The sequence below is a fragment of the Sprattus sprattus genome, assembly GCF_963457725.1.
Source record: "Sprattus sprattus genome assembly, chromosome: 10".
NCBI classification, from domain to species: Eukaryota; Metazoa; Chordata; class Actinopteri; order Clupeiformes; family Clupeidae; genus Sprattus; species Sprattus sprattus.
In genome coordinates this window covers 18,590,567-18,614,679 of record NC_137908.1, presented here as the reverse complement: position 1 = coordinate 18,614,679, position 24,113 = coordinate 18,590,567, and the positions used below count along the sequence as shown (strand labels likewise).

Here is a 24,113-nt window from a genome sequence, read left to right as displayed (position 1 = left end):
CTTACACTGATGCATGGATCCTTGAGAATATCTCTCAGGTATTTGTGACATATACAGCTAGTTAATTTATGATTATGGGATAATAAAGTAAAGAGAAGGTGGGGAAGCCCTGTGAAAGTGTACAGGATAAGAACATTCATACAATCTGACATTCAATTCCCCAGAGGGAACAGCATTTTCATCAAGAAACAAGTATACAGACATCTGCCAAGCACTGTTATCTCCACACCATCTCAGCTATTTTGCTCCAAGACAATAAGATGAAAGATGTATTTTAAATATGTACACAGTGGGGTATATACAAAATCCATATAACATGGTCCCAATGCTTCATATCGATGTCATATAGGCAAAATGAACCAGGCACAAATCCAGTACATAATGTGGTTTGGAAACGTGTGTATATATACAGAAAAAAGAGAATTATGTCACAGATATTGTTGTATTATGTTATGTTAAACATCTAATTAATATTGATGTATAACAGCAATAAGTTGAATGAATCATGACTTTCAGCAAATTCTTTTCACATTTATTGAATTTTTTTGCAAATCACAAAATAAACCGGATGGTTATGAATGTGATAACAAAGATATATATCTAATTTTACCGCTTTTATACATCATCAACAATAATGCCCGCACCCTTACTGACCTATGTAGAAGGAAGAAAAATAAACAAAATATTCAGTACAAAATATTCAGATTTTAGTCTTATAAACCTAAGGCACGGACTTCTAGAGTTCCAGGAGAGATATCTGGTCATGTGTCGGCACATTCCATGATTCGTGTGTGCTAAAAAACATTTTTTTTAGAAGCTATGTCATATTTCACCCTACATAAGAGGACCAATACATTTTTGAGTGTTCACCGAAGTATTTCATTTGTTATAAAACATTATAATGCGCAATATCTGTCTTTGTAATGACATATTTAAAAATATTACCTGTTAAACTCATAGTTAAAGCTATGATGACATTAACCATCTAAGTGCTGTTCTAACCACACACACACACACACACACAAACATAAAAAAATCTGGCATCTGGTCTAAAGACTTTGATGAGGAACAGCTCTTAGCAGAGCGTAATATGTTCTGCCATTGTTTGTATAAACTGTGGCTTATTTCTGGTCATCTATATAAAATGGATGACCAAAACGGATTTAAAAAGATGATTGAGATGTCAATATGAACCATCCTATCTGGAAAATTAACCAGTGGCTTTTGTTTCATTAAGACCGGAAGTTGAAAAAATAAAATATTCAAGAGAGAAATTTCAAAAATCGCCCACTGCAGTTATTGAACACATAGATGCTTAACTTCATAGTTTGAAGACAAGGTCCAAAAGAGAGCATACCCTATTTCAGTTGTGTTCAGCAGCCAACTACAGGTGATCAATGCGAAAATCGCTTACATTGTTACTGATCTACTAGAGCCTAGTGTGAACAGAAGGGCACTTTCCAAGATATATCTAGAGAGGGCCAGTGTCTCTGAACTTGTTCCAGACTGCTGTCTCTGTTTTCTGGGATGGGAGCCCACACTCAGGGTTCTTTCGGGTCAAGTTCTCAGGAAGGTCCAAGGCTGGAGTGCACAGTGCCCGAAGCCTCTGAAGAATGCAGAAAGGAAATGTTATACGGTCAACAACAGGTAAGGTGAGGACATTAAAGCAACACTATGCAACATTTTGTCACTTTTTTTTAGGTATGTTTTATGTAATAGGCAACTTATCATTTTGATGGTATATAGTGTTCTTTGACAGAAGAACATCTTTCCCAATGACATTGATAACTATATTGCCAAAGACACCAGTTAGCTTGTCAGCAAGCTGTTATCAGAGCCAACTGGCCTGTTGACTTTTATCAGTGCAAACTGGCCTGTTGTTGGTAGTGAGCTCACTATTTTAAACCAAAACTCCTTACTGCTGCTTCAATGACAATACAAGAGTATACAATACAATACAATACAATTACGAAAAGGGTAGAACCTTTTAGGTAAAAATCACAAAGATCACACTGTTTAGAGATCGTTTAAATAATATCTGGATGATAGGGGGAGGTTACAGAAATCTCCACTACACAAAGGATAGAAGCACTGTGAGTGAGTTTAATACTACTGTGCATTATTTATCGGTGTTCAATCTGGTCAGTAATATTGTGCATTTTTAATTAATCATACCTGTCGAAGACTTCCAGGTGTAGAAATAATTGCATATATCATCCAAAGGGGGACCAGTAAAGTAGATGAGAGGGTGAACCACCAACCAATGGCATAACCCCACCAAGGGTATTCAGTGTTGTTGTTGAACTTCAAAGGGCTGTATTTGATGAGGAAGAATACAAATGTAGCCTAAAAAGGGAAAGGGAATTTATTTGACATTAATGTATCATATCGCAACTGTCTCCAAAAACAGCATGTATTACTATTCTGCCTCGAAGTGTAGAAACCACTGGACAACAAAGGAAGAGTGATTGAACACCATACGAGAATAACTCACAGAGCAGACCACAGGTGTGATATATTTCCAACAATACTTAATAAGGGGCAAAGGCCGATACCCAATCATATCCTCTATGTTGTCATACAGATGGTCAGCACCTGAAGGGAAACAGAAAGTGAAGCAAGTGTGCTTTGATGGAAGCAGGAAGCATATATTAGGGGGGACTAGAACAGTATAAAGAGCAGGGAGTATTAACACTAAACAACCCCAGTCCACAGTTTATCTCTTACCATAGACCCATCCAATACATACGGACTGGAAGATGGCAAACAGGAGCAGAGTCATCCCACTGCAGGCATAGTAATCAAAAAGTTGAAAGATATACAGCCCACCCTGAGAAAAAAAGACAAACCAATATAAGATGACACTACCTGTGCTGGATCTTCTGTGTTTGGGTGGCCTAGTCGGTTCTCTTTTTTTCTCCGGTTATGTGAAAAATTAGATCAAGTGCTAACTACCATTGACAGTCAACAACAGTGGCACTCTAGATTATTTTACATGCACAATTCTTCCATTATACACTTGGCCTAAACAATGTCTTAAACTCCATCAAGTGTACTTTCATTGTGCCTTTAAATTGGGTTCATACCACTGCACTCTGCACAGCAAGCTCAGTAGTCGCCAAACACATACAGTATAAATCAGCATTCACAGTGGGAAAAGGGCTATTTACTCCTGAGCAGCCCATAGGTTGAGTATGAAGTACGAGCGGCATGACTTTTCTCAATGGTTGCTGGCTAATTTTAGCCTGGTGACACCAGCCTACGTATTTCCGCCTGATTTGATTTCAAGCTCATACGTAGTCTGGCCCAGCCCCGCCTAACATCGTTTCCAGGCTTCACCCTACAACCGCACCAGTCAGCTAACAGTTCAGAGCTGTGACGCAAAACTCGCCTTGCCGAGGTGCATGTAGTCCAGCGGAGTTTGTAGTTTACCAGCATTGTCTCAACTCTCGAGAACATCAGAAAATTAAAAGGAGAACAAGAGGATTGTCTTGTAAGTTTTATGATTGGAAAGGACGTCGTAGCTCTTCTCCCAACTGGCTTTGGGAAGAGTTTAATCTACCAGATGGCCCCGTTAGTAATGGAGAGACTGAGACCGAATGCTTACCAAACGTTGCTGATCGGTTAAGGAAACTCCAATGATTTTAATCCGATACTTTTCGAGATATTCAAGAAAAAAATATTTATTTTTTAATTCGCATGGGGCGCAAAAAGTACTGTCACCCGAGCGAACATTGAGATTTTGCCACGCCCTTTTAGCACGGGTGCTCGTCAGTATCTCAGCTTCTGAAGGTCATACACACTTGAAATGACCGTGATACGCATTTACGTAGGCACTATGAAGGTTTCTAAAACCTTTACCTTTCGAGATATCCAAGATTTTTGGGGGGAGATATTCGCGTGGGCCGCAAAAAGCTTAAAATCTTCAATGTCTTGAATATCTCGAAAAGTAAAGGTTTTAGATCTTAGAAACCTTCATAATGCACATGTAAACATGCCTATTCCGGTCATTTGAGACCAAATTCAAGTGTCCACGACCTTTAGAAGCTGAGATACAGATGCGCTGGACGTGCGCTAAAAGGGCGTGGCAAAATCTCGATAGTCGCTCGGGTTACAGTAAATGACAGCACCCTAGCTTTGTTCCTCATGGTCAAATTAGCCAGAAACCGTTGAGAAAAGTCAACTCAACCTATGGGCTGCTACTGGAGTAATTGCTAAATCTCAGAATTTGCAAGGGTATGTCTTCATTGTAAAACTTGTCCTAGTGAATGTGTAGTGATATGTATATTTGTGTCAGAACCCAAAAACTGTGTTTCAGTGGTCTTAACACAAATCGGTATTTTGAGTTCCTCTGAACCGCTGATTGATGAAAGTGTATGGCTCTTGAGAAGTCTGTAGAAACCTGTATGACTGCCATGTCTCTGTAATGCTGTTCTGGTAGCTCAGTAAATGCCATAGAAGCCCTTGGGGATATGTGTCATCATAAATGCATAGGCTGGCAGAAACGGCAGCACTTGTGCACTGTTGCAAAAGCGGTAAAGTGAGCAGGAAAGGTCTGGTCAAAGGCACTAGGTGGGCAGCCCCATGTCGAAGTTAATCAGTGAGAGGTTTGGTTGAAGCACCCCTTTGAACTGACAGCTATTCGGTAATCAGGGTAGCCTTTGATTTTGAGCCTGTAAAAAAGAAAGCATTTTGCTCACTTACTAATAATATTATTATTAATAATCTAACATTATTTTTATTGAGATCGATACAGACCCTCTCACGTAGGCCTACATTCTGGTGTATTCATGTTCTTGTTTAATGGAAAACATTTCCAACATCAAAGTTAGGTATTGAAATTGACATCTTTGCTGAAATGTTTAATGTTTTAGCAGACATTCTGGCACTTGCTGAGGTGCGACTTAGAGAAGCAGAAGAGGTCAGCTATATTTTCTATGGAAATTAGAATTTTTGAATGGAAATCCGGGTTTTCGTAGTAGGCTTTTTTCACTCCTTTCCCCAAAAGCATAGGCGACATACTGTGTGCTGATGTGAAAGAAGAATCTTAAGCTATTAGGCTACTGCGATGGCATATTAGGTTAATCTCTGGTTACTATGATCTTCGACGATATATTTTTTTTTTTAAATCTCGGAATTAGTCTGGGAACAAACTGAGCATCCAGAATCCTAGCAGAACCGAACAGGTGAGTGAAAGCCTGTTGAGTGGAGCATTAGATCACTGGGAGAGAGTGGACAGAAGGTATTTGTGCAGTCCGTGGCTACTGGTGACTGTGTGTAAGTATACTAATGATATGGGATATCCTAAAAACTGATGTGTAAAACTCAAGAGCAGCAGTGATAAGTAGCCTTCACAAATGGGGAATGCATAAGATATGGAAGGTTACGAGCTATGTTTATGTTTTCCGCATTCCGTAGCAGACAGGACAGGAGTTATTTTGTGCATTTCCTCTTCTGACTTAGTCTAGTTAGACCACAATACGTATATAGAAATAACAAGAAATGTCATTAATGTGTATTTAAATCTTGGATGATATGTGTTTACTACTTACTGAGCATTTAATTCAATTCAGACAATTTCAAATTCCTTTTCCCACCATTGAGTCTTTCAAGGGGTTAAAGATTTTTTTTTTTTTTAAGCAAGCCAGGATACATGTGAACTACGAGGATATTCGAGATAGATTAATTTCATTAACCTATAATACAGGTTTCCTCCTGCTTTCTTGCTAATTTAGAAATATATAGGCATAATGTGCCACTCTTACAGTCATCCGTGGTCTGATACGACTGGAATTGTTTATGGCTCGGCTCAAGCCACTGTGTTGTTTCCCATTTATAGAGACAGGACTGTGTACAAACACCAGACTTCTTTGAGCTTACACACTAAACAGACAGCTACAGCTATTGTGACGAAGTTCTGTTGTTTTTCCTTAAATTAATGTAAACTAAGGCCCACATATCTGCCCACATATCTGTGGGTACATGCATACCTTTAATATAGTTTTGTTTATAAATTACATACAATAAGACATCAGCAACAATAACTAATAACAAAATAAAACAATACTGTCATAATTATTATGTGAATGTGGTCTCTCTCTCTCTCTCTCTCGAATGAACAGGAATATGACATTTCTAGGACGATGCTTGAGGCGTAAGCATGGCTTTACCGTGGATGTCTTGAATAAGGATATCTGGATATCTGGTACACAACATTTTGTCTTTTTCCCTTATTTCTTTTCTTTATAACCTATCCCCTCCCTTTGATAAAAATGTGGAGGGGAAAAAAGGACAGAATGGAAGGATGGAAGAATCAAGGACAGACATGAGATGCGGAAATGAGATACGCTTAAAGACAAAAAGTACAGAAAAGCTGAGAGTTGCGTGGAATTCTGTTAATTTTAGGGCTGGGCAAGTTAACGCATTTTTATCGCGTTAATTCATCAATTATTTAATGCCGACAATTATTTTATCGCGCGTTAACGCAGGTTTCATTTTTTTGCTCAAAGGCTATTGTTTTGTAAGAGTCTGCTGCAAAACCGGAAACAGATAAACCATAGATATAAATGCTTGCTGTCTCTTCCCGTCCGCGTTGCCGGCCAACGGAGTCGAACGTCCGCACATGGCGGCCATCTTACCAATCAATCTTGTACCTAAATCAAGGAGATTGATGATAACCTCTTACCTCAGTGACCATCACTTTTAATCGCGATTTTTTTTTTTTTATCATTGCCCAGCCCTAGTTCATTTATGTTATTTTCCTACTTATCATTTTCAGGCCACGGTTAAAAGTGGATAATTGAAACCGTGGTTACCGAATCAGCGGATAGGGGGGTTCCACTGTACATTGATGAACCTGTGTGTCTATCCAAAGTGGACAATTCTTCCTCTAAAAGGTGCAGTTGGTGTTGGTCTGCTCACTGAAGCTACAGCAACATGAATGATATTGACAGGACCAATCAATCTTGTACCTAAATCAAGGAGATTGATGATAACCTCTTACCTCAGTGACCATCACTAAGCCAATGAAGAAGCTTGCTATACTGATCATAAGCAGGAGGAGCTTGCGTCTGTGTTTGCCGGTGTGGAAGAAGTTGGGGAACATATCTGTGATGGCGGTCATCAAAGCCTCCAGGCCTACAAACTGAATGGAGAAGAGATTATTTATTGTTTAGGCCTCACCTCTGAAAGCAACAGCCTCAAACTCCTTAAAACATAAAAAAGCTGGCTTATTAAAAGTGTCACGATCGTGGCAATGGCGGCATCTGGTGGCCAAAAGGACATTTTTACAGACACAGGGCCTGATTTACTAATATGCGAGCGCTGCTTAATCTGCGTTCGCATATTAACGCACAGTGTTTTTGCGCATTTTCCGCTTCAGCTTTTTTTTGCGCATTTTCCGTGGTATTTATCAAGCCAGATCTGCACTGGGCAAACTGTGCTTACTCCGCCCTTTAAAGAGCCTGATTTACTAAGATTGATTTGCGAACGCATCTTAATCTGCGCCTTTGCCAGGCACACATTAACGCACGGTGATTCCCCGCATTTTCCGTGATATTTATCAAGCCAGATACGCGCTGGGCAATCATTATTTAGCGCACCGTTAAAAGACTGGAGAACTTGCCAGCAAGTTACTGCCACCATGGAGATTCGAGGAAGAAAAAACTAAGGTTCAGCGAATAGATAGCGAGATAGATATATTGGTTCAAGTTCGCTCAATCACTGAACCTGATTCAATGGGTTATATTGTTGTTTTGCCCGCCATCACCTACAGCGAGATGTTTAAAAGAACACGATTATAAATAATATGCTATTGGTGGCATTAATGCATAAACTGTCTATTATAACAATATATATGTGTACATGGCGAGATTAATACGTTCTACAAGGGACATGGGTTCACTACAATATTTCCCCACTGAAACAAATACATTTACCAAGTAGACAGGCCTCTCCAAAATCACCGTTGCCCAATCATGGATAGATGGCACTATTCCGGAAGATAAAACAGGTCATGGACAGACCACTACCACGTAAGTAATGGTCATGTTGGCATCACATATGACCTGGACATTCATTGAATATGTGTGCTTTCTGTATCGGTAAACGTGTTCGCGCATTGAAGGTGGGACTGTTTGCATGTGGGTGCGATCAATTTCTCCAATTACGTGCGGAAAGTTTAATTTCATATATATGAATATATGAATTATACGAGTTGAAAAAAATATTTCTGTTCGCTCTCTCTGTCTATGTCTTTGCCTTGCTGCTGCCATATCAACGTTTTCAGACTCAGTGGAAATGCGCTTCCTGGTTAAGACGTGCTTTTATGAGGCGGAGAATTAGCCTGCAAATCAGAGATGTGCGCTCGCCGGGCAGTTTAGTAAATACCACGCAGATCATCATTAGGCGCACTCCTCCCATTAAATAGCGCTTCACGCCTACGTTACCACCCACGTTTCCGAACCATCCCACCTGTTTGCAGGTACACACCCTCAAAGCGTTAATATGCGCTGCGCCCCCTTAGTAAATACCGTTTTATGTTTACGACCGCTATTTTATGCCAGAAATGGGCGCAATCCTGTTAGTAAATCAGGCCCTTAGTGTTTTCTGTGTTAACATGTGTCTTTGTTTTCTTTGTTTGCCTCACCTGTTTCCTGTTATGTTCACTCAACTGATTCCAATTGCTTGTTCTCACCTGTTTCCCATTATGTGCCCTCACTTGTTTCCCGTCATGTGCCTGCACCTGTTTCCCATTGTGTGCTCTTACCTGTAACTAATTGTGTGCCCTCACCTTTAAATACCTGTCTAGTTTCCCTGCTTTTTATTGGGTTGTTAGATTGTCTTTGGTTGCTAGAAGTGCTCTCACGCACTATAGTTTGTAGTGCTCTAAAGCACATTAAGTTGTAGTGCTCTCAAGCACATTAGTTCTTAGTGGTTAGTTTATTGCCTTTTGCCCTGTTCTTGATTTGTTGCGTTTTGGAGTTACCATTTATCTTCTGTGCGTTGGATCACCTGTTTGGAATAATCTTTGTTTTTGAAAATAAAGAAAGTAAAGTTTCAACACCAGCCCGCAATTGGGTCCTCACTGCCTCAGTAGGCTAAACGCTGGATCTCAAATCCAGCAACTCAGGTCCCATCCCTGAGGAGCCCTGACAGAAAGTCTCAAAAAGGTATCCCAATTTTCTATGACTTAGAATGCACTTACCTCAGTGTCCAGCCCTAGCAAAATGATCATGATGAAGAAACATACAGCCCAAAGTTGAGGAAAAGGTATCATGGAAACTGCTTGAGGATAGGCAATGAAAGCCAAGCCCGGACCTAACAAGGAATACAGAAACAATATATAAATTAAATAACAAAGCAAGCTGAACTGTTATATAATTACATAGCTGGATACCAAAGACCTCTTCCCAACCACAACCATATATTCCCTGACGGCGCACATATTTAATCAATTTTAATTTATGATAATAATACCCTTTGTAATATTACCTGATTCTGCTACCATTGAGATATCAATATTTTGCTCATAGGCCATGAACCCCAATACAGAGAAAATGGCAAGACCGGCCACAAAACTGGTCACGCTGTTTAACAGGCAAAGGTAAATACAATCTCTAGAAAACAGAAAATTGTCTGTTGTCATTGCCTTCTTTGACATTAAGCTTAACATTTCAGTGTTGCTGTTTTTAGCAGACTGCAATATTTCAGAAAACCCCATTACAATTACCTACAATATTTAGCTTAAAGAACTCAGAAGTGCATGCAAATTAAGATAGCATATGAATTTAACTGAACAAATGTTTAAATAAACACAGATGGTAACAGAACAATACTTATCACAGCCTTCAAATTGGAGCCAATGACTATCCTTTGTCTCAGTTTGTTTTAACATAACAATGATGTCATAGACCTGTGGTGGTTGTACACCTACTTGTAACAGTTATTGTTGTACTTATTGTAACTGGCCAGAGCAGTCAGACATCCGTTGGAAATTGAATAAGAGTAGAAAATCTGGGTGCCAGCATCCATCCACACCTAGAAATGAGGGGTTAAGAGTGAGAGGGAAAAGATGACCAGCAAAAGCAAATTACTAAGATATATCAGCGAATAAAATTCCACCTCAAAGTGTAAATAAGTCAATGAAACACATTGATTGTGAATACACCCTCTGATAAATCAGTCAATGTAACACATTGATTGTGAATACACCCTCTGATAAATCGGTCAATGTAACATGTGGATTGTGAATATACCCTTTGATAAATTAGTCCTCAACACCATTCTCAGAATCAGCAAGGTGTGCTTGTCTTAATTCCCCAAAAATGTGGAATCCATTTCAAGAAATGCAGTGATGGTTTGCTAATCAGTTTGGGTCTTGCAGTTCAAGCATGATCAACTCTGAGGGCTAAGGGCCTTAGTACAAGTGACTGTACTCCATGAACCGCTTTTGTTCTCTTAAACAGAATATGAAGACACCAATGTAGGTCCATGCCTCCTCCATGAGATGGGGACGTAAAGGGACCAGACCTCACACTCAGTACCTGTGGGTCAGCCAGGCGTGCTGGATCAGGGTAGAGGTAGAACTTGATGCCATCAGCTGCTCCAGGCAGAGTGAGCCCCCGGACCAGCAGCACCAGCAGCATCACATAGGGGAAGGTAGCTGTGAAGTACACCACCTGAGACAGGAGACAAAAATAAGCATACATCCGCTAACATGCTTGCATTTTACCCACTACACAGAAACGCTTGGTAAAACACTGCATGTATAGAACAGAACTTATTATGCCCTCAATCTCAAAGTAATGACTAAGTATCTTGTGTATCTCTCACGTAGTCACCCCACCCAGACCCGAACCTGGGTCTACAGGGTGCCAAACATGCACACTCACCGCAACACCAAAGAGCCAGGCTCGTTGGTATGGCAGTCAGAGCACATACAGTGTAGTGACGTCACATTGGCACAGTGATAATTACGAATTAAGGTCTTTTGTGAATGCAATGCAAACATACTGTATATACTGTATATGTTTGCCTGAGTAAAACGGAATCTTTCTACCATTCACCTTGCCAGTGGACTTCACTCCTTTCCATACACAGAAGTAGCAGACGATCCATGACAGAAGAAGACACAGGGCTAACTCCCATCTTATATTTCCCAGTTCATATACACTGTCTGTGATATTCAGAACCCTTCTCCTGGAAAATGAATGAAATTTCAGTTAAGACACTATTACAGGTCAAGTAATTCTGATATTCATGTATAGTCATAATGATAATGAAGATGCTTTGTTGAAGTTAATATTACAGCAATTTCTTATAATTCTAAATAATGGTATGAACACCTTTTAGCTTTCTTTCAAAGTCAAAGCATTTGCTGTTCATTTCAAAATAACAAATGTCAGTCTCTAATGACAGTGTTACTCACTCCCAAAACTCCTTCACTGGTGATGTTGCATTTTCATAAACTGTCCAATTGGGTAGGCCTCTGGCTTTGTCAAATTCCATACAGTTCTCTGTTGCAACATAAAATATGCAAGAATGACCCTTCATTGAGGAAACATAGCACATCATAAAAAGGATCAGGTCCTTGGGGTTGGGGGGATATTTTCTTATGTCTCCCTTTAAAGCTCCCTTTCCAAAAGGATTTTTCAACCTGGGCCCTATTTTTAGATCTTTTTGGGTCCAAACTTTTACTAATGATAATTATCATTTGAAATTGGTCCAGTATTGAGTTGTATTGAGTCCTGTCTCGATCTTCCAATTTCTAGCGTAACACCCCCCTCAGTGCCTGTAGTCGATTATCGAATGGAGGCACTCTCCTTTGGATGCCCTCTCCAGCTCCACACGGTAGGCCTAGGCCAATCCACTACAGGCACGGAATGGGGTGCTATGTGTATATGGAACGGAAGAAAAGAAAGCTAAAACACTGACTGTATAAACAGACCTTTTGTTCCAGTTCCTTTACAGTTACTGAGGTAATCAGACACAACTGTATCTCTGTAGGGATCCTTTCCATGCTGTGTGACCCTTATAATAACTGTGGGGAAAACAAGCGGTTTACTTAGACGTGCTGGCTTGGCTCATTTGATTCCATTGTAAAGCAGTTTGCAGTTGCTGGTTTTAGTGTTCTGACTAAATACCGGACCGATTTTGATCGTTAATTGTCCTTTGTAACAGTTTGGACCCAAAAAGATCTAAGAATAAGGCCCACAAAAATCCCAAGGTTTATTGGATAGCATGAGTAATAGTAATTAAAAAGAATTAATTATAACACGCACATATATACAGCCGCGGAAAAAATTAAGAGACCACTTCAAAATTATCAGTTTCTCTGGTTTTACTATTTATTGGTATGTGTTAAAGTAAAATGTACATTTTTGTTTTATTCTATAACCTACTGGCAACATTCCTACCAAATTTCAAATAAAAATATTGTCATTTAGATCATTTATTTGCAGAAAAATGACAATTGGTCAAAATAGCAAAAAAGATGCAGTGTCTTCAGATCTCGAATAATGCAAAGAAAGCAAGCTCATATTCATTTTTAAACTACACAATACTAATGCTTACACTAAGGAAGAGTTCAGAAATCAATATTTGGTGGAATAACCTTGATTTAAAATCACAACTTTCATGTGTCTTGGCATGCTCTCCACCAGTCTTTCACATTGCCGTTGGGTGACTTTATGCTACTCCTGGCGCAAGAATTCAAGCAGCTCGGCTTCTTTTCATGGCTTGTGACCATCCATCTTCCTCTTGATCACATTTCAGAGGTTTTTTATGGGATTCAGGTCTCGAAATTGGGCTGGCCATGACAGGGTCCTGATCTGGTGGTACTCCATCCACACCTTTACTGGCCTGGCTGTGTGGCATGGAGCATTGCCCTGCTGGAAAAAACATTTCTCAGAGTTGGGGAACATTGTCAGAGCTAAAGGAAGCAAGTTTTTCTTCCGGGACAACGTTGTAATTTGCCTGGCTGAGGTTTGTAAAAGACCATAAGGATTGAAAAAAGCGGACTGGAGGGTCTTCTAGTTCGTCTTCTCTGATGAGTCCAATTTTCAGCTTTGCCCAACACATGGTCGTCTGATGGTTAGACGGAGACTTGGAGAGGCCTACAAGCCAGAGAGTCTTGCACCTACTGTGAAATCGGACTCATCAGAGAAGACGAACTTAGAAGAACCTCCAGTCCGCTTTTTCAATCCTTATGGTCTTTTACAAACCTCAGCCAGGCAAAGTACAACGTTGTCCCGGAAGAAAAACTTGCTTCCTTTTGCTCTGACAATGTTCCCCAACTCTGAGAAGTGTTTTTTCCAGCAGGGCAATGCTCCATGCCACACAGCCAGGCCAGTAAAGGTGTGGATGGAGTACCACCAGATCAGGACCCTGTCATGGCCAGCCCAATTTCGAGACCTGAATGCCATAAAAAAAACTCTGAAATGTGATTAAGAGGAAAATAGATGGTCACAAGCCATGAAAAGAAGCCGAGCTGCTTGAATTCTTGCGCCAGGAGTAGCATAAAGTCACCCAACAGCAATGTGAAAGACTGGTGGAGAGCATGCCAAGACACATGAAAGTTGTGATTTTAAATCAAGGTTATTCCACCAAATATTGATTTCTGAACTCTTCCTAAGTGTAAGCATTAGTATTGTGTAGTTTAAAAATGAATATGAGCTTGTTTTCTTTGCATTATTCGAGATCTGAAGACACTGCATCATTTTTGCTATTTTGACCAATTGTCATTTTTCTGCAAATAAATGATCTAAATGACAATATTTTTATTTGAAATTTGGTAGGAATGTTGCCAGTAGGTTATAGAATAAAACTAAAATGTACATTTTACTTTAACACATACCAATAAATAGTAAAACCAGAGAAACCGATAATTTTGAAGTGGTCTCTTAATTTTTTCCGCGGCTGTATATATATATATATATATATATATATTATGGCATGCCGTTCAGGAAATTAACATTTGAATATATATATACAAAAGTCTGAATATATATACAAAAGTCTGAATATATATACAAAACTCTGAATATATATACAAAAGTCTGAATATATATACAAAACTCTGAATATATTTACAAAAGTCTGGATATATACAGTATATACAAAAGTCTGAATATATATACAAAACTCTGAATATATATACAGAAGTCTGAATATATATACAAAGGTCTGAATATATATACAAAACTCTGAATATATATATACAAAAGTCTGAATATATATACAAAAGTCTGAATATATATACAAAACTCTGAATATATATACAAAAGTCTGAATATATATACAAAACGAAGTCTGTATATATATATACAAAACAAAGTCTGAATATATATACATAACGAAGTCTGAATATATATACAAAACTCTGAACTCTGAAGCGCTCAATCCGTCTTTGTCCGCCATATTGGATTGAGCGCTTCCTATTAAATCAATGGTACCAAAATGTTTGTGATTACGTATTTTCTGCTTCATGAAACTCTGTTTTTCTGTTATATTGTTCAATTTTGACATTGATTTCTCACTAGAAATGCAATAATAACACGTTTATTTTACACCGTTTGACTTCACGAAGGATATTTTTAGAGGCAGGTTCCCCATTGATTTGACTGGGGTCTTGTCAAAACCTTCGTAATTCCTTGTTTTCTGCTTCATGAAATACTGTTTTTCTGTTCATATGGTAGGGTGACCAGACGTGCTCTTTTTCGGACATGTCCTCTTTTTGAGACCTAAAAAATGCGTCCGGCAGGGATTCCCAAATCGTCCGGGATTTTGCCTCGTCGGGTGCTTCACAAAATGCTATGTCTGCGAGTATGTAAGGTTAGACAATTTTCTGTATATACACCCGCGATAAATGGCTAACTGTTACATGTTGAAGTACCTTATGGTATTTATACCCTTGGAATGGCCAACCTATCTAGGTCATGGTGGGTATTATTTTGTAGAAGGGAAATGGTCAGTAGCAATCTATAACACAATTATATGCTTATCCTACATAAACTATGGAAACTATTAAAAAAAAACCTATTCAATTCAATTAATAATGTCTTATTTTCATTGGTATATGCAATGAGGATTTCTGGGTAATCATTTTTTGTCCAATGTCAAGTCCCTATTTGATCATGTGACGAGAGGATACGATGTAGGCTATCCCATTTAAACGTAAAAATGTCCTTCGTTAAGTCAAACGATGCAAAATGAACGTGTTATTATTATTGCATTTTTAGCGAGAAATCAATGTTTAATCAATTTTAGCCATATAACAGAAAAACAGTATTTCATGAAGCAGAAAACAAGGAAGTACGAAGGTTTTGACAAGACCCCAGTCAAGTGAATGGAGAAATTGCCTCTAAAAATATCCTTGGTGAAGTCAAACGGTGTAAAATAAACGTGTTATTATTGCATTTCTAGTGAGAAATCAATGTCAAAAGTGAACAATATAACAGAAAAACTGTTTTTCATGAAGCAGAAAATACGTAATTATAAACATTTTGGTACCATTGATTTAATAGGAAACGCTCAATCCAATATGGCGGACAAAGACGGATTGAGCGCTTCAGAGTTTTGTATATATATTCAGACTTCGTTTTGTATATATATTCAGACTTCGTTTTGTATATATATTCAGACTTCGTTTTGTATATATATTCAGAGTTTTGTATATATATTCAGAGTTTTGTATATATATTCAGACTTTTGTATATATATATTCAGAGTTTTGTATATATATTCAGACTTTTGTATATATATTCAGAGTTTTGTATATATATTCAGACTTTTGTATATATATATCCAGTCTTTTGTATATATATTCAGAGTTTTGTATATATATTCAGACTTTTGTATATATATTCAGAGTTTTGTATATATATTCAGACTTTTGTATATATATTCAGACTTTTGTATATATATATTCAAATGTCCAATTTTCAGCTTTGCCCAACACATGGTCGTCTGATGGTTAGACGGAGACCTGGAGAGGCCTACAAGCCACAGAGTCTTGCACCTACTGTGAAATTGGACTCATCAGAGAAGACGAACTAGGAGACCCTCCAGTCGGCTTTGGTTCAATCCTTATGGTCTTTTACAAACCTCAGCCAGGCAAAGTACAACGTTGTCCCGGAAGAAAAACTTGCTTCCTTTTGCTCTGACAATGTTCCCCAACTCTGAGAAGTGTTTTTTCCAGCAGGGCAATGCTCCATGCCACACAGCCAGGCTAGTAAAGGTGTGGATGGAGTATCACCAGATCAGGACCCTGTCATGGCCAGCCCAATTTCGAGACCTGAATCCCATAAAAAAAACTCTGAAATGTGATCAAGAGGAAGATGGATGGTCACAAGCCATGAAAAGAAGCCGAGCTGCTTGAATTCTTGCGCCAGGAGTAGCATAAAGTCACCCAACGGCAATGTGAAAGACTGGTGGAGAGCATGCCAGGACACATGAAAGTTGTGATTTTAAATCAAGGTTATTCCACCAAATATTGATTTCTGAACTCTTCCTAAGTTAAAGCATTAGTATTGTGTAGTTTAAAAATGAATATGAGCTTGTTTTCTTTGCATTATTCGAGATCTGAAGACACTGCATCTTTTTTGCTATTTTGACCAATTGTCATTTTTCTGCAAATAAATGATCTAAATGACAATATTTTTATTTGAAATTTGGTAGGAATGTTGCCAGTAGGTTATAGAATAAAACTAAAATGTACATTTTACTTTAACACATACCAATAAATAGTAAAACCAGAGAAACTGATAATTTTGAAGTGGTCTCTTAATTTTTTCCGCGGCTGTATATATATACACAGGGGTTAAAGTGGGCCGGAACGCTCCGGTACTCAGTACCGGCACCTCAGATAAATTAATAAATAAATAGATTCTTAAAAAAAAAAAAAAAATGTAATGTTAAGGCCAGTCCACACCAAAGATCTCTCGATCAAATCAAAACGTAATATCATCCCCTAGCCCCGCCTTGTTCATCCCTCTGACAAACACGCTTTGCGCGAAAAAAAAAAACAGTTAACCTTCCTGTCAGTTCAGCTTGTCAGAAAGACAAAAAAATGTGAGTACCGGTACTTGTTTCCTAATTGGAAAACACGTTGGTAATGTTATGTCTTCATAATTTCCTTCTTAAAGATGGAGGAGGATCGAAATAAGAGAGGGTGTAAACGAAAAATAACTGATTATTTCCAATGGTAAGAATTTGTCTGGAAATGGTGCCTAAACAGTCATTCTTTTTAGATTTTCTTTTAAAATCAAGCAATTGATAGTCTAAGAAGTCTACCAAGCATTGTTGCTATGTCATGTTTTGATAATTCATTTAACAGTAAAATATTTTTAATTTAATAACTGAAGTCTGCAGTGTTGTTTATTAATGGCTGTGTGAGTGGACAGTCCAGGCCATGGAACTAAGTAGGCACTGTGTAATTTGCGCTGTGATTACTGTGTAAGAATGACTAAGATTTGGCCTGATGCAGAACAGATTTCAGCACTAATTGTTCATTTCCAGCTGGCCATCCCCAAAATGCACCAGAATACAGGAAATCATATTTACCAAATTCAAAATTTTCTCATGGAACCAAATAGGGGCCCAAAGGCTCATGATCCATCCCTGGTTTAGGTCTTTGGTTAGACCTCCCTATATCACTGTGATTAAAAAACTAGGAATGGGTGATTTCAACGCCGCCGCCACCAGATCCACCAAATACCCCCCGCTACGGCCGCCGCCAGATCCACCAAATACCCCCCCGCCGCCGCCACCACACCGGAAAATAGAGTACCCCCACCTACCAAATCCCACTTTAACCACTGTATATACATACACACACACAAAAGCACATTTCATTACAACAACAATACAAATGCAATTCCGTTAAAATAAATTAAAGTCTCAGTTAAAAACAGGAAAGCCAAACTATTGAGGAAATTAAATCGTTTAAAATAAAACACTTACTAGAGAGAGATCTCACGTTAAAAAGAGCATAGTTCAAGTCTAAATTATGTGACACTTTGGCAGCTGAATATTTAACCATATCGAGGGAAAGTGAAAACCTACGCCCCTAGTGGTTTCGTTTCCATCGGAGAGCAGATCACATGTAATGTTTTTCATAAAAAAATACTACAAAACCAAATCATGTCGGGTATTTGCAGGAAGGGACCCATATGCAGACCCGATGCAGGGAAACTCAGGATTTATTCCAAAAAGGTTAAACGCACAGAAGATCAAAAAGGCAAAAACATACACAAACCGATAAAATCCCAAAACACAGAAGACACCCTTAAGAGTCCAAAAACCGGCAAGGCCAAAAATACCAAAGCACAGAACCACAGAAGACTCTAACTAAAGAGTCCAACACAGGCAGGGTAACACGCATTAAAATACAGAAGAACGGTAAAAAAAAAAGAACACGCTAAAGCACACAGCTAGACAAGACCGAATCTCTACCCGTACAAAACTGACGAACCCACAAAAAACACAAGACAGACTGGACTTAAATACCAAAGGGTGGACTAGACAACAAGACACAGGTTAAACAAATCAAGCAAACATACAGGGTGATCATTGGGAAAAGGTGAGAACAGGTGAAAACGGTAAACAACCCTTTTTCCTTTTGATAATAGAAAACGGAAAACGAAAAAACAACCCGTTATCTGATTTTCTTTGATGTGCTTAAACATGGAGATTGGGAATTAAAATACTGTGTGGAATTTTGTGCCGTTTCATTTTGAACAGTTTAACATTTAATGCAAACTAAAATATATAAAATATTTTTCTACCTCTACCTCTCTATCTGACCTGCTCCAAGCAGATGCCCCCCCCCCCATGAGCTGAGGTTCTCCAACTACAACTGTGCCCCTAGATAAAGCATATAAACCGTTATATCTTGCTCTCTATCTCTAATGCAAAGCATAATGCAAATACCGAGTTGATGAATGAGTTAGTTATTTGGACTGTCACACGGTATTACAAGTCATTACAATGAAATACATAAATACCTGTGTTCCATGCGTTTCGACAGTTTGCCCAGGGCAACTCGGAATTGAAGGAAGAGAAGAGATAGAAGAACGCCCAAGCCAAAATTATGATTTCATAGATGCTGGAATACAAAATCACAATCTGACTTCCATAGCCCAGACCTGTTAAGGAAGATATTTTGATGTATGAGTACTAAAAAATCAACAGGAAAGAAACATACAGGTCCAAAGTCCCAGATTTCTTGTCATACTTTGGGGCTGCTTTCAAGGTGGATGGAATCACCAGTAGCTCCAAATACCAGACTCCAGCCTGTATGGGTAAGACTCTCGACCCCTTTTGACTTGACAATATTTTACAAACTCTTCACAAAAAAATGTTGTGAAGAAATCTTCTGCTCACACCCCTCTTTAGGTCAACCCACATATTTTTAATTTGATTCAGGACTCTGGCTTGGTCAATTCAAAATGTTGATCTTCTGTTTGCGAGGCCATTCTTTGTCATAACTTTATCCAACTCAATTTTCTCTTTGTCTTCTCAGTAATTTTGAGGGACAATGTTCTGCCATCAGTCACTGTTGTGCCATAATTTTGTCTAATTTTAGTGTGTTTATCTAATGCCACAGAAATTATTTTGTGGCCCTCCCCTGATCAGTACCTTTGGACAATGAGATCCCATTCGTGCTTTGTAATCTCTTTGTGGACCATAGTAGGATCGAACCAAGAAGCTATCAGGAACATCCTACAGGAACAGCTGAACATCAGTTGTTAAGTGTACTTTACTCTGACTTTTCATGTGATTGGCTTAATCTGAATGCTAAAATATATTTTTTTACATTTTTATTTTGCCCTGAAATATTTGAATGTTTTTGTATAGAGTGATAGAGAAATTTCATATTAAAGGCAGAAAATTTGACATGATTTATCATGGTTTAATTTTTTCACAAAGATCCTCCATTTTTATTCTAGATTCTATATCCACTTTTTAACGAACAATTGTCTTAATAGACTAATTAGTAAATAGATTGACTTATTTGAACTTCCATGAGCAGTTACAGTAGCGAGTTCGCTTCATGGAGCTAGCTAGCATATCCTTGCAAGAACAAAATGGAGCTGGATTGGGTGGTATGGGGGGCAGTCCAAGGCCATGTAGAGAGACTCCCTACATGGCTCTGGGGCGGTCTAATAATAAATTAGCAACCCTTGGGACGGCACATCATCATCATCATCGCCTGCTACCCCTTCTGGGGCTTAGGCCGCAAACAAGAGTTCTCCATGCATCCCGGTCCTGAGCCAACATCTCAAGCTGTCCCCAAGTGTAGCCCATTTTCTTGGCGTCTGCCTCCAAGTCTCTACGCCAGGTGTTTCGCGGCCGATCTCTCTTTCTTTTCCCTAGGGGATTCCACTTGAGGGACTGTCTTGTGGTGTTTGTGGCTGGTTTACGGAGAGTATGGCCTATCCATCTCCAACGTTGTTAGAGGATCTCTTCGTCCGCTGGCTTTTGGCTGGTGCGTTCCCACAGTTCTTTGTTGCTGATGGTGTTAGGCCATTGGATCTGGAGGATTCGTCGCAGACAGGTATTCATGAATGACTGGATTTTCTTTGTTGTTTTCACTGTAGTCCTCCATGTCTCAGCACCGTAGAGTAGGACTGACTTCACATTGCTGTTAAAGATCTTGATCTTTGTTGTGATGGCCAGGTCTTTTGCGCTCCAGATGTTTTTTAGTTGGAGGTACGCAACTCTGGCCTTGCCAATCCTGACTCTTACATCTGAATCTGTTCCACCCTGCTTGTTGACAATGCTGCCAAGGTAGGTGAACTCCTCAATCTCCTCCAGAGCTTCGCCTTCCAGCATGATGGGTGCAGAGTTGGCAGAGTTGACCCTCATGACTTTGCTCTTCCCTCTTTGGATGTTGAGACCGAGGCGAGCAGAGTTGGTTGCGACGGTGCTGGTCTTTTCCTGCATCTGCTGCTGGGTATGAGAGAGAAGGGCCAAGTCATCTGCAAAGTCCAGGTCATCGAGCTGCGCCCACATTGTCAACTGTATGCCGTTTTTCTTTTCTGCTGTGGATTGCTTCGTTACCCAATCCATTGCCAGCAGGAACAAGAATGGCGATAGTAGGCACCCCTGTCTCACTCCAGTTTGTACAGAGAAAGCACCGGTGGGTTGTCCCTCGTGGATCACTCTGCAGGTCATTCCCTCATAGGTGTTTCTGATGATGTTAGTTAATTTCTCTGGCACTCCGTAGTGCCTGAGAAGCTTCCAGGGGGTCTCCCTGTCCACACTATCGAAGGCCTTCCCGTAGTCGATGAAGTGGATGAATAGCGGTGAATTCCACTCGAGTGACCGTTCCAGGATGATGCGCAGTGTAGCAATCTGGTCAGTACACGATCTGTCTTTGCGGAAGCCAGCCTGCTGGTCTCTTAGCTGGGGGTCAATCACATCCTTCATCCTGTCCAGTAAGATCCTGTAGAAGACCTTTCCTGGGATGGAGAGTAGCATGATCCCCCTATAATTTCCACAGTTGCTCAGATCCCCTTTATTTGGCATCTTCACAAGATAGCCCTCATTCCATTCGCATGGGATGTTTTCCTCTTCCCACATCTGCTTGAAGAGAGGGTGGAGCATCTTGGGACGTCACAGTAGGAATCAAATCTCAAAGGCTCTCTTCATCATATCTTGACATAGCAAGCCCATAAGAACCTGGCAAGGTTGTCTTTTTTCAGTATTTTTGTGTTGGTATGGTAGGCATGTCAGATACCCAAATCTATGTAGAAAAAGTTACATTTTCGTAATATGTCCTGTCCAACTTAATATGTTGCATGGGGAGGGGATTGGGCATTGAATAAAATCTGGTTCGTTCCTGCTCAGTTTAACAGCAATGACTGCATCCCATCATTACTTCTACAGCTACTCAGGCAAGGGAAAAAAGCCTCTAGTGATGGTTACAAGCAAAAGGGTGAGAGGTTAATACTTACCTTCAAAGAGGGGGCATATCCTTCTCCAGCAAGTGACTGATCCCTCGCTTGTGTACTGCCCAAGAGAGGTCTCCAACAGAAAGAGTGGGATGCCACAGGTAAACAGGAACAGCACGTACGGAATCAAGAAAACCCCTTAGGGGGGGCACAAGGTAAACACCCAAACTTGACAGAGCAGCTCTTTTCATCAGATACGTGATCACAAAAGCACACTGGAACCTAATCATGTAAATCTTTTAGATTTAAAGCCTATTGTCATAATACCAGTATGCCACTAATGCTTTATCTCCCTCTGGAACGAAATACTGTTTTCTGATTGGCTAATGGGGTGTACAATAAGTTTGTATAGATGCACACCTTGGACGTAGTCCCAGTAGAAAAGTTAAATCGCCGTTCCATATCAATGCTCTTGAATGGTTACTATTGACAACCAACGTAACAGTTTTTTTTTTTTTTAAACAGCCTGTTCCAGGCACTACTTTCTCTAACGGGAGCACTAGGCTTCAAATCAAGAATTCATCAGGTTATTATGCATATTAAGTTTCCTACAGATAAAGGAAATTCTAAATAATAATAATAAAAACATTTTTGGATGTTGTAAACGGGAGATAAGCGGGATAACGGCCTCCGAGCTGTGCAGGTCTACAAAGTTAATGGACTTCGCTGCGCGTCGTGGAGTTCTTTGCCCCGCATTAACTTTGTAGAACTGCACAGCTCGTCGACCGTTATCCCTTACATAACACACACATCCGTGTGTCTGATATAGCCACTTATAACTGTCAAATTGCATATAGTATCTGTAATGACTACTATGAATTATTAAGCCACATTCTGATGCAGTTTGACCCTAGATACAGAACCCTGCGTAAAGTCAAGTAGTATGTAATAAACACTGATCTGTCCTATGTGATATACAACATTGACAAAGCATGTTGAAGAATACATGTTTGCTTTCATTCAAGGTTAGGTTCTGGATTTGGATTATGTGAGATTGCTCTAATTTTTAATGGGTTTAAAAATGAAAAAGAAATAATATTTAGGACCAGGCTTTACTCATGATTTAGCTTTTCATCCTTATATTGCAATATTTCAATAATAGTCATGCTATAAAAACCAATATGCCAAGTCATGCTCTAGAAACCAAGATGCCAAGTAAATTAATCTTTTCTCTTACCTCCTCCGTTCTTGTAACATAGGTATGGAAACCTCCACACATTACCCAAGCCAATGATCTGGCCAGCCACTGCTAGGAGAAATTCCATTTTGTTGGACCACTGGTCCCTCTCAGGTTTGCTAGGAGCAGGCTGGGCTATGCTTCCATCCTGGCACATCAATTTGCACTTCATTTTAGGCTCAAGCTGCTTTTCCATGGTCCTGCACAAAAATTCAAAGCTAATGTTATTGTCAGATTAAATACATTTTGAGGTACTTCTAATAAACAGATTGAAAAGTAGTTGCAGCTGTCTAAATGGTTGATCATCTAAAGAGCTGTGTTCACTAATGGCCTTCAAACAGCTACCACTGTTTGATGTGGGGATATCAGCTACATTACTGCCACATCAATATACATTGTTATATGTTTCTGCAGTAGAGTAGGACACTGGGCCAACACAGAAGATACACTGAATTCCATTCAGTGGCACCAAGATCATTATAAAAATATAAAAGATATAAGTCAGGCTACTTTCCAATGTGTTCTAAGTAAGCTGTTAGCTATTTAGCCTGCTAGACAAAACCTCTATAATGTCACTTTAAGGATACGGAGACATGGGACCATGGGAACCCAAAGACAAAACATGGGGAACATGAAATCCTGACAGCATAGAACCCTTTAAACACAGGGATGGTCTTTGCCAGTTAATTGAAGTGCTACAAATGGAAAAGTGGCCTCGCTACTGAAATGTCTATCTGCTTTTTTTTCTGGTTTCTGGCTCACAACGTGCCCCCCCCCCACCCCCCCCCCCCCAAAAAAAAAAACCTTTACAATAAGGCTCCATTTTGCCAGTTACAAATGTTTGTAACTGATTACTAGATGATGAAGAGTTTCACACTTTGCAATAAGAATTCAATTTGAATTTGAATTACATGGGATGCACACTATGGTCTTATCTGGTTTTCCAGAGCTGATATAGAACAAAAACAAATATTTTTAAT

The 24,113-nt window shown here is 39.4% G+C and overlaps 1 protein-coding gene across 1 annotated transcript; it reads right to left on the bottom strand.

The window, feature by feature from the left end:
* Positions 1-1,471: 1,471 nt before the first annotated feature.
* LOC308371238 (sodium- and chloride-dependent GABA transporter 2-like) lies at positions 1,472-23,329 on the bottom strand (the record flags this gene model as incomplete). The annotated part of the gene is made up of 14 exons (XM_080846084.1): positions 1,472-1,606; positions 2,176-2,346; positions 2,495-2,595; positions 2,728-2,830; positions 7,004-7,144; positions 9,206-9,318; positions 9,493-9,617; positions 9,935-10,038; positions 10,545-10,679; positions 11,067-11,199; positions 11,429-11,516; positions 19,005-19,145; positions 21,960-22,094; positions 23,134-23,329. 14 exons carry the CDS (start codon positions 23,327-23,329, stop codon positions 1,472-1,474), a joined length of 1,821 nt encoding a protein of 606 aa, XP_080702210.1.
* Between the last annotated feature and the right edge of the window lie 784 nt (positions 23,330-24,113).